The following is a 12,128-nucleotide window of genomic DNA, read 5'->3' on the forward strand; positions in this document are numbered from 1 at the left end:
GACCCTGTTCAAATGTGTTACATGTACACATTCAAATCATGACACATTTAAACATTCGCTATGTTACTGTAGAACATCCCCTAGCGGCTTGCCCCTGAACAAACACTCCAGGGCAAAACACCCCAGGTCAAAGCAAGAAAAACACCTGTGAATGTTAAGTTGTCGAAGAGACAAGAGCGTGGTGTATTTGAATGTGTAATCAAATATATTATATTATTAAATAATACATTATCAGATGAGTTTGCAATGAGGGGAAATACACACTAGGTAATATTTTAATGATCAAACATGAACATTATGAAAAAAGAAATATATATATATTACATTATTAAATAAATGCCCAGATTATACTGAAATCTAACCAATTTGGGAAAGTGAAAGTTATTTTGTTATTGGTCATTTTCATGATCGGACATAATCGAAACCACACCATTTTCCCTCTTTATTGTCAACCACCAAATACTAATTACAGAGAATTTCTTTGTATTTACTAATGAAATAAATGTTATTTATTAGTAAACTTGTTCTATACTTGCTATATAATGTATAGTAATTATGCCCCCTCCCCCATAGGACAATTATGTTGTCACATGTTGTCACAGCATGTGAGCAAACTAAGCATACCCCCTAGGTCAGTGATGTTTTTCATGACCTGAGGCGGAATTGAAACAGAAATGTACAACAGGATTTGTTGCAGTGAAGGCAAGTAATGACAGTTTTCAATCAGTGTTACTTGCGAGTGCTGTAACTTTCGGATTTAATTTTGGGACAAGTTATTCAAAATCAAATTTTCAACTTTAAGACAGCAAGTCACAGAGACTTTCATGAAATTTACACCCTAAAACACAGTTAATTTGTTCGTAACCGCGCCTATACTGATGGCATTACAAATGCGATTATTCGCAAGACCATATTGGTTCTAAAAGAAATGCATCCATAAATCATGTACAACTTATAACTTATTGTGAGCATACCCACACCTCTGTAATTAATGTATTAAAGCACATGTGCTACAAATATACACAAATATACAGTAATGTGTAATACAGAGACACAAATAACTAGATACTCACATGTATTCATCATCAATTGCATTAATGTTAGCACCTCTTTCAATCAACTCTTTACATACATAGGTGTTACCCAACTGAGAGGCCAGACATAGTGGAGTTTTACCGTTCTAGGAGGAAAACATAAGAGAAACTATTGTAAGCTTGCCATGATAAAATTATTTATTTACATTTATAAAATCTGATACCTACTGTTGGAAATGATTCCCCAAAACTATACAAATAGCATCTGCACTAGCCAAGATCCGTTTATTTGATCATCTCCTCACAACTGGACTAGAATAGGTTGATTCTATTCCATGTGTATGTATTTTACCCATTGAATGTCAAAGCCAACATTAACAAAATATACTGTCATATTTTTTTTGGTATTTCCTTAAAAAAAATTGATCAAGAACTGTAAGGAGTATGAAAGAAATTATGTTGATTTAAATTATAGAAGAAAAAAAGAAGAAAAAAAAAGAAAGAAAAAACAAAACATAAAAATGTTCACTAAATTTTGAAGGAAAGTGTGTTCTTCTACAATTTCATTTTATATCTATTACCATATGCTAAGGAAACTGTGCGTGTTTTACAAGCACTTCCAAGTATGGTGACTGGTAAATGTATTTTACCAAAGTGAAATATGCAACTTTTGGGTAAAATCACACATATGAAAACTGAAAATCAAACTCACCAGATCTTTAGGGTCAATAGGAGACTGATAATCTATTAACACTAAAACGCAATGGTAATGTCCACCAATCGCTGAAGATGAAAAGAAAACATGATAAAAACAACGTGACATTTGTTGGTCTTGCAAGGAGGACTTATAAGCAAATATAAGTTACGCTGGAAAAGACGGGGAGTCACAGTAAGTGGATTTCACAAAATTTTGTTCCGCATACATTTTAAAATTATGAAATTAACAATTTGCATATCATATTTAATCAAAAGACAATCAACAAGTTTTAGGAAAATCAATTAAATACAATTTAATTTGAATATCTCGTACGCTTAAAAAGATAAAAGCAGAAGAATCGTGGGGTATTTACACAAATAATGGCCACCATTTTACCATCTTGTTTGTCTGCATGACATAAATCATTGAACCTATTCTGCGTACATGTGTGTTCAGGAATTGAGAGTCCCACACACACACCACCAAATCTACAACCAGGTTCTGGCTTTGGACTAACAATTAACTAGAAACTACCAACAATTCCGTTGCAAAGAGACAATAATAGCTGCAATGTCTCGTCAATTCAAAACGACTAACATTCACATTTCACAATTGTTCTCTTCTCAAATACGCATGCATGTTCACTTGCCAAGCATATAATGCGGTCACAATGCACCAATAATTCAGTGTTTTATTTGCTGTGACATTCTAAGGTCAAAGGGGAAGGGTCAAGTATAGTAAATCACAAAATTGTAAGGCATTGACCACATTGTCTGTAGGTATAGCTAAGTCCATTGTTATTTGGATTGTAAAAAAGATCTATTGAATGATGGGAAATCTCTTTAATTGTATCATTCATTAGTTATCTGACTCCTGCAGTGCCTAACTGTAAGGGCCTGCAGCCAGTATTATTTTACATTCAATGGAAGTGCAGATGAATCTAGAAGATCAATCAAACGATATATTGGAAGGATAAGTCTCAAATTCAGCTAATCAACATCTCATGAAAGTAAAGTCTGGTTTCTATTGTACCTCAGTCACATCAATTATTCAGTAGGTGCAGGTGGAGGAAAAGACGGCGGGAGTGTTTGAAATGCAACCTCTCCAAATGAAACATCAGCTGACGCCACACAAGTTTCACCTTTAACTGACAAACAGACAATAAATCCTACTGCTATAAGTTAGACATGCCTTCAGGTAATGACCTAATAACCACCCCTTGTCAGTTTCATTCAAGCGCGGGCAGTTTGATTTCTTTTCAGCCAAACAAAAAAGTTTTGTTCACATGCAGCACTGGGAATAAAAGCAGGTAATTCCCCAGAGTATACTTGTACGATGATGGTGCACTGGTCTCTGATCCTCCAAATTTGATTAACTATCCCGACTATTCACTGATTGGCATGAACTGATTTCTTGTAATCTTGCGGGTTTGACAACTTACCAGCATGATGTAAAGGGGTCAGCATTTGATAATCTCCAGGAAAGACGGGCGATTGATACTGTAATAGCCTTTCTACACATTCTGCATGACCTCCTCTGGAAGCACAGTGAATAGCCGTGCGACCTGTGGAAGAGACAACAAACACAAGCAAACAAATAAATAAACAAAAAACAGAATAGCGATATCCATATTTATAACTTTTGTGGTAGCGAATTAGTTTAGCACTGGCTTTGTTCATGCAATGAATTTCCTTGAGATTTATAACAAATCACTGAAAAGCCATGGCGAAGTAATACAGTTGAAACAGTTATTGTCTGTGTACAATGTCCACAAGTGATTTATAATCATATAATTAGGGTACATCTGATTTTTGTATGATTTCACAATCATGACGAAAGTCATACAGTCAAAACATACCGGTAATAAGAATTAATAAACTATTGTTACTCCGTGTACTTTTTCAGGGTCTTATTAGTAACAAAGGACGGTTATGCAAACAACTATGCAGACTATCAATTATCGGGATAAATTCAGGGCCAGTGGGTTGGGTAATTACATGTGGTTCAACTGTACTTTGAACTTTTCATTGATCATGAAATCAAATAAAAAAAAAAGCTAGATCTTGTAGTATTTGTTAAAAGTACTTGAAAAGTGAGTTGAGTGTAAATACAGCCTTTACAAAGTGCACTGAATGCAGAGTTACATGGTCGAGTTCATATCAATGGTGATACATCAGTGGAAATGTCTCAACGCTTCATGGGAAGCGAACAGCGTGACTAGGATTTGAATGAAATGTTTCAAGGATGTTGTATCCACCTTTCATAAGGAGAATGGTAGTCTGAAAGTGAATAAAATGTAATGCGACTACTTGTAAAAGTTTGCTTTCTGAAATAAATCCTATTAATTCTAATGAATGCAAAAGATATTTCTGCTCGTATCATAACTTAAATTTCAAAGATTTGGGACATATAAATGACAAGATTACCGGTACAATTTGTTAGTACTGTCAAATACCTGCAATTTTTGAATTCTGTAAACTCAGCTATTATGATTATCACAGGGACCCCGGAAAACACATGCTATAGGGTGATGCACAATTGAGCTTCAGGAATATACTACATTTTTGTACTACACAATGATAGAATATTACGCGAGGCAACCGGAAATAAATAGTGTTTCAGCACTTTTCAGCACCAGTTCCTTCTTTCCATCACAAATTCACAAAATAGTCTAGTTTACAGTCTTAGACTATCCTTTAGAATATTGGGACAAAAATAGCCAAATTGCTAGAATACCATAAATATCAGGCACATTAAACATTTGAAATAGAAAAATTACTTGTTACTCTAGCCCTACACTGTGCTATAGTGTAAAATCTGATCAATACCTGTAGGATACAGGAAATTATGTTCATTTGATTCAAAATTAACAATGCAAATATAGAACAAGTCATTGTCAGTTTATGGTGACTGATTCAAAACACAAAACAAACAGACATGCACCAGTGCGTGATATTCATATGAAGTTTGATTGAAATCGGTGTTTTGGGAGGTACAAAAATGGGGGAAAAAAACACAGAACGAATCAATGTGCCTACTCTATGTATACCATTATGTTTTGCCTTATGTTTCTTAATTGGTTAAGGCATGTCCAAGAAATGGTTAAGCACACATGAAAATAGCACTAACATACATTTAGCTACCAGTTAACCATTTTGAAATAATGACGTACATAAATAGCCCAATATGTATAATGTCAAACCTAAGTTTAAAAGAAAATGGTCCAGGCATGAATGGGAAAACATTGTTGACATGTTTAAATGTGGATTTATTGGGGTTTTAGGGACAAAAATGGCAGAGATTCAGTCAACCATACAAAAAACAAATCTTTGTACAAGCTTTGAACAACGCAGGGAACACAAAACACTTATATTATTTCGAATTTTATTTATTTATAATACTTAAAAAAGTTACAAAATTTAAATTGTTAATCTTACCTTGATTATCAATAACTGAAAAATCTGCCCCATTCTGTAACATGTAATCCAGACATTCTAGATGTCCTAGTGTGGCTGCTACATGAAATCTGTCAATCAAAGAAATCACTCATAGTCGCACATTACTCCTACATGGTTTACCTCCATTATGTGTTCAGCAAAAAGGACAAGAACTGATGATATGAGGCATGATGTATTTATTAGCTTTAGGTTCATACATGTACTTCCACGCTTAGCAGCTATGCCTTCAGAAATGCGCAGTTTTGCAGAGATTTTAGTGCTCCAACTTTTGTAACAAAAAGTTTGTATTATAAACATCCCGAGATGGCTTTAAAAGATTATGTAATGTGGAAACATGAAATATTACGAACATGTGATCAACATGTGATGAAGCTAAATATGATTAAAAATAAAAATCTCTGAGGGGGGCACTTAAGAAATCAATTAGTGGAAAACTGTAGCAGCGAATCGTTCCACAAATGACTGCTTTTTTGAACGCATTCCTTTCTTTTTATCACGGAATTGACACGGGCATTCGCTCAGCAATGTATAACAAAAGAACTTGAAACTCATCTGTTGTGCATGGAAGAATTAGTTTTGTCGTTTACATTCTTGAACTATACTGTATTCAATCTAACATGACATTGCATACTAATAATCTGCATTAGTCACAGTCAACTACTTGTATGATATTTGCTCCATTAGAAGCGCATCTCCAGTCAAAGCATGTAAACCAACAGTTACATATATTGTATATTGGATATTTAAAGCAGGAGGATCATCACCTGCGCACGCACGGGAATTGAGTCCTAAGCGACGATAACAACACACGCTAAAAACGCAAAGGCTCATCGGTAGACACTTGTTTATAAACAATGACATGCTGTGGCCGTCTGACGCATGCGCAGGTGACGACTCCCCTGCTTTAAACTACATTTTGAGCATACATAGTACATTCAAATCTGTACGTCATTTACAGCTTGAAGCGGTTGCGCTACTAATGGAGTGAATGTACGAACATTTTAAATCTATCTCAATGTGACTAGTATTGTTTTTTTTGTAATATTCTATTTTGATACAATACATGTAAGTTTAATTTCTAGTAAAGCACAAGTCTTGCAACCTGGTTGTATAATGTTGTATGCATTTATCCACCTACACTGTATCAGGAGTAGGGTACTAACATGACAATTTGACAAGATGTCAAATTCCTTCCCAACATGTCAACTTCCCAAGAGTGGAGACTCAGAAGCTGTAATGCAGTGCATTTAGTGCATTCAGAAAATAGAATACTGTAGAATACTTTATTTTCGCTTAGAATTTATTTTCGCTATTTTCGCTGAAGGCATGATATCGTCAAAATATAATCCAGCGAATATACTTTTTCCTATATTTCACATTAAACTCATCCAAAATCAGTGAAAATAAATTCCAAGCAAAACGCAAAAAAGCCTTTTCAGCGAAAATTAATTCTAGTGAAAAAAAATATTCCACAGTATTGTCTGTTTATTGCAAGATCCTGCGTAATGAAATCAAACATAAAAACAGGTCAAGGAAAGGTCATAGTGGTGTCAAAACTTCGCTATTTTTTGGGGGTATTTTTACGCTTAGTAATGTGCTATACACATTTAATGATGATCAATTTTGATAAAGCAAAGACAATATCACATTCCTCTCTGAAAGATTGGCATTTCGACATTGAACTAAAGAAAAATTCAAGTTCAAAATCAAATTATTCAATTTTTGCAGCAGACATACAATCGCAAGTGAACAGGAAATCACCTATTGAAAACTTGACACAACTTTTTCCGTGAATAAATTATCAGTAACCAAGTATGAAATACATTCATTGTTTAAAATGAAATTTGTAAGTATGTTACACACCGAAGTGACAAATCGTCCAAACATGAAAATAGTTGTCACATTCTCAATTGTAGGCGGTGTGATTGAAGCTGTATGTTATTGTTTCCACTAAACTTTGTTGTGAAGCAAGTTTTTTAATTGCGATGCCTATTTGTTATTAGATAAAAGGTGACGTTTTAGTCCATCCTGACAAATTAAAAATACATATTCTGAAAATGGCAAAATTGAAAGAATAATACTGAATACTGAAATAATAATTCATCATTACTGAATTAAATTGCCGCACTGTATTCGAGATACTGAAAATGATAAGAATGACATTCGCCTAATTGTGGATATACAAATTGTTGCTTAATACTTACGGTGATTTTCCCTCTGCATCTAGTTTACAAGGCGAGGTACCTTTCTTTCCCAAGATAGACTGTAATTTATTGATATCGCCAGTGGTCACAGCAAAGAGGACCTTGTCATCATGCTTGTTCCATTCACCTAACTAAAAAAACAATAAAGTGAGGGACACATTAACAAACTTTAATACTCCATGAACCGATCACTGTTTGAGTCAGATTTATGATAGTTAGGTAACTCTGAGCTGAACATCCCAAAAGGGTGGTGACCCCCTACCATGGGTGAATGAGTGTGCCACAGACTCAAAGGAAAGGCTAAATCCACTGGCAGGAAATAATTTATTAATGGATGTGACTTGTAGGAAACCTTGGTTAATGTCTGTAGAAGCTTGCGTTCAATGAGGCCTGGTTGATGCCAGGTTTATGCATTAAATTGCCATTATGATAGGAAGATGATCACACAGCCATGCCTGTGGCAAAATGTGCTTGTAATTTGCACATTGAAAAAAAGTCAGGACATTCATTCATTCATTCATTGTCTGAAACTAATATAAAATAACACACTTATCTACACTATTTTGCAAATAAAAATGAACACCAAATAGACAAACTTAACTAATGTATGTTTTTTTTTTTGGGCCCATTCACAAATTAATAGTGGAATTATTTTCAGGGTTGCAACAGCAAACATGTAAAATATAACACATTATGTAATAATTATTGTAATTTTTGTATGCTGAATTATTAAAATATTACTAACTTTGACCATAGACACACCTGTCATTTACATAAGTGCACCTGATAGATTAACTCTTGTATATTTCCGACTATACGAACTGGCATTTATTTACAGTGTCACACAAATATAATTTAACAACATCACTTCTTATTTGGGAGATAATAACGTAAAAAAGGTCTATCTCAGGACTGAACACATTAAAATGATGAGACAGTTGATGAGTTATAAGAAATGTACTTTCAACATGCAAAGTATGACCTGTTTACTAAATAATACTGTACTATGTAAAATGAAACACCATTACCAATAGAAACCAAAAGTATGCACTAAAAGACTTAAAAATTGAAAAAAAAAATATATATAGAATTTTCAATCATTAACGTCATTCTGAATCACAGCGAAATTCCATTTGCCATCAAATTATAATTAAAAACTTAAATAATTAAATTAAAATTATAATTAAAAATAGCAATGAAAATTAACCAATCAACAGTACATATATGTCTTACTTTACTTCTAATTTACTGTCTTTCAAACCATGTGTTTGAAAGGCAGAGCAGACTTCCCATGTATCTGATTTATTCTGCTTTAATAGTAAACAGTCAGTTCCAGGGATCAAGCCCACAACCCCCCTGGAGTGGTACACAAACCGATGTACCATCGCTCAGTTAGATACCAAGTATTAATCGTCTGCATAGTATGTACAAAAAAACAATTTTTGTTCAAAACCCAGGAAATCAAATTAGGATAAAAATCTGAAAGCCAGACATTTCTAGCAATAGTAGACTATCATCGGTTCATTTTTATTCAAAATATAATTGCCTCTTTAAAAATTGGATGCAACATCTAACATGTATTCTCTTTCTCTGTCAGTAGCAAATTGAGATTTATGAAAATGCATTACCAGTAGTAAAATTGATATTAGCATGCACATGGGGTACATGTCTATGAGAAATGTTTGCTATTTTTTGCTTTCCTTTCTCATATTTTAAATTAAACCATCATTTTAATAAAAAATCTGTTGAGAGCCCAGAAGATGATGCACAAATAATGTTCTGGTACTGTAAAAGCATTAATTGTCTGCTGGTTTTTATTAATTTTGTGCCAAGATTATGATTTTAAAACCCAGTAACATTTCCCAACACATAAAAACAATCAAATTAAATGCCAGTGAAAATAAATTACAGTACTTACTACAACATGTACTTCAGGTGTGAACATTTATTTGTACAGATGCAAGTAGATCTAACATTCAATTTAGAAATATTTAGTAGCCTACCTCTTTGTGCTTTTTACCAAACTTCCTCTTAAACATATTGTCAGTGTGTTGTTAATGAGAATAGGAAACCATGTTGACCAATCACTACAGTGCCTTCACAGCCATTATCGCACCTGTTAAACGGTGATCTGAAACAAATAAAATAAAACATCACTGTTAATATTATATAAATTTGTTATTGTAAGCAAATACAAACTAAAACCTGTATATTATTTATTTGTTATATACTTATGGGTTTGTATCAACAAGATTTTCTTCAGAAAATCATTCACTTTTGTTTTGCATTAATTTCTATGGTGTAAGTACACTGTATTTCTTTATATCTCAAAAGTGAGCTCCATAGAACAGGTATTATTGTAATAAATCTCAATAGTGTAATTTATACTTGAATGTCCAATCACATTCAGTGGGAATTTCCCTCCCACAATGCAATGTCATATGCTAAGTAACATGTTCAAATGTAAAACTGAAATTTCCCTCCCACAATGCATTGTAATGCTAAGTAACATGCTCAGTAGATGTAAAACTGGAATTTCCTCCAATAATGCATTGTAATGCTCAGTAATAAGCTCAGTAGATGTAAAACTGGAATTTCTCTCCCATAATGCATTGTTATGCTAAGTAACATGCTCAGTAAATGTAAAACTGGAATTTCCCTCCCATAATGCATTGTAATGCTCAGTAATCAGCTCAGTAGACTGCTTGAAAATCAATTGGATTTTCTCCAACATTCTCTTACTAAGCCCTAACCATGGACTACATGTAAGTGCGTCTAATCAGACAAGTGTAATTGCATATTTGAATATTCTTGTACATGTATACACACATGTATGATGATTACAATTTAAAAACAAACAAACATGGAAACAATATTGCATTGTTCATTGTGTGAGTTAAAGCACCGTCCCTTGGTGTTGAGGAATGGTGGTTAAAGATAAAGATAACTTCTTACAAAAATAAACCATACCCTGTATAAGAACTACAGATAAAGCCTTGGGCTATAGATAAAGACCATTCAAGTGAAAGACAGGGACAGTCCAATGGGAATAAATGTTGGGACACAGTGACCTAGCTTCTCAGCACACCCATAAAATCCCCCTAAGCACGTCTTACTTTTTATTATGGTCACCCACCAATAGTAACCCTCATTTTTCTATCAATGTTCACCTTCGATAAAATATAACAACCCAAATCCCCAAAAATCCCCTTGCAGAGATTTGTTCACAGACATTATAGATTGAGGAAGCATAATTACAATACTTGATAAGATGATCACACAGACTTATCACACAGTCCCAGGCATAAAATGTGGTTTCTCAATTCGTACATAAAAAGTCAGAGAGACAATATTGAAAGTTGACTGAAGACAAAATCCAATCGATATAGATTACCTGTAGATATGTACATAGTTTTCCTGCATAAAATCTTACTAGTCAACACAAGCAGTTCAAATGATTGCTGACTTTGACAAAAAAAACAAATAAACTGTGAAATTACAATGTAAAACCAAGCAAAGTAGTTTATGGTATAAGTATTTCGGTTGGGAGGGACATAAAAACAAAGCTTTGATTATCATCAATGAGGTCAACAATCCTGATATAGCCACTTTTAAGTGCTTGGGCAAGTAAATACAATAATACACATTGTATGTAGAGTTTGTAGGTTGTACAAACAATCAAACCAATGCAATAACAATACCATAAAATTTTTTATACCAGTATAACCATGACAACCATTTATTTTGATGACCATGTTTATGATACAGGTAAGAGCAAAACAAACGATCCCACACACATGTTTATAGAAGAATTTATTTTATTTTTTATATTTTAACAGAATATCATGACTGACCTAAATTAAACTTCAGATTATGTACAAAATCAGGGAAATGTCTGGAAGATATTGTCATGTGATCTAAGACTACTGACTACTAACTATTGAAATATATTTTTAAGTCATATTTTGAACATCTACATTATGAAGCTGTTGATTTACTGAATATGACTTGCGGTAATTATTAGATTATTTTTTTCTTATTTCACTGATAGCCACATGTAAATACTACTGTACATGTATGTTAAATTATAACCCAGTGATTATTTACAATACCAGTAAATAAAACCAAATGAATATCATGGCAACATAAAAATGAACTAAATTAATATTTCCCCATTCTACAGTATAACAACATGCTTGACAAAACTCTCAGATATACTGTAAAATACTTTATTTCCACTTGGAATTTATTTTCGCTGAAGGGATGATTCAGTGAAAATAAAATCTAACGAATATTTTTTTCCTATATTTTAAATTCAACTCGTCAAAAATCAGTGAAAATAAATTCTATACAAAACACCCATAAGACCATTTCAGTGAAATTAATTTCAGCCAAAATAAAGTATTTGACAGTAATCACAAAGTACTCCACACTGCGGTAAAGCAACAAATCCGGGAAAGATATCATCAACTTTGGGGCTTTTTTTACTCAGTAACATTTTTGTCGTTGAGAAAAACAGCTTAAAAACATACAACAATGGGAGATCTGGGATCCATTTCCATAGGAATTATAGCATGTGCATTAATGTGTTATAGCATTAGCTCTTTTTTCACTATATTACGTAACCTTTGGTAAAAATCACCATTTTCATGGGTATTTGACAAATTCTTTGTGTGAAAAGCAGTTCGGTGACCATACATTTATCTGAATTTTTTTAGCCATAGTATAAAATGAT

General features: G+C 33.3%; 1 protein-coding gene across 2 annotated transcripts in view; it reads right to left on the reverse strand.

Annotated features, from left to right (window-relative positions):
* The window catches only part of LOC100371977 (uncharacterized), a 27,903-nt gene extending 18,425 nt beyond the window's left edge, over positions 1-9,478 (reverse strand). The window contains exons 1-6 of one of the 2 annotated variants that reach the window (XM_085506999.1): positions 9,397-9,478; positions 7,394-7,524; positions 5,169-5,257; positions 3,173-3,295; positions 1,747-1,817; positions 1,074-1,180 (exon numbers count right to left, since the gene is read on the reverse strand). In XM_085506999.1, the coding sequence (XP_085363125.1) occupies positions 1,074-1,180; positions 1,747-1,817; positions 3,173-3,295; positions 5,169-5,257; positions 7,394-7,524; positions 9,397-9,432 (557 nt within the window). In that variant the 5' untranslated portion in view covers positions 9,433-9,478. The remainder of the gene's footprint in view (positions 1-1,073; positions 1,181-1,746; positions 1,818-3,172; positions 3,296-5,168; positions 5,258-7,393; positions 7,525-9,396) is intronic. The other variant, XM_085507000.1, reaches the window with a different exon arrangement.
* Positions 9,479-12,128: the final 2,650 nt, after the last annotated feature.

This window comes from Saccoglossus kowalevskii, chromosome 13, assembly GCF_978046115.1.
Source record: "Saccoglossus kowalevskii chromosome 13, keSacKowa6.1, whole genome shotgun sequence".
Classification (NCBI taxonomy): Eukaryota; Metazoa; Hemichordata; class Enteropneusta; family Harrimaniidae; genus Saccoglossus; species Saccoglossus kowalevskii.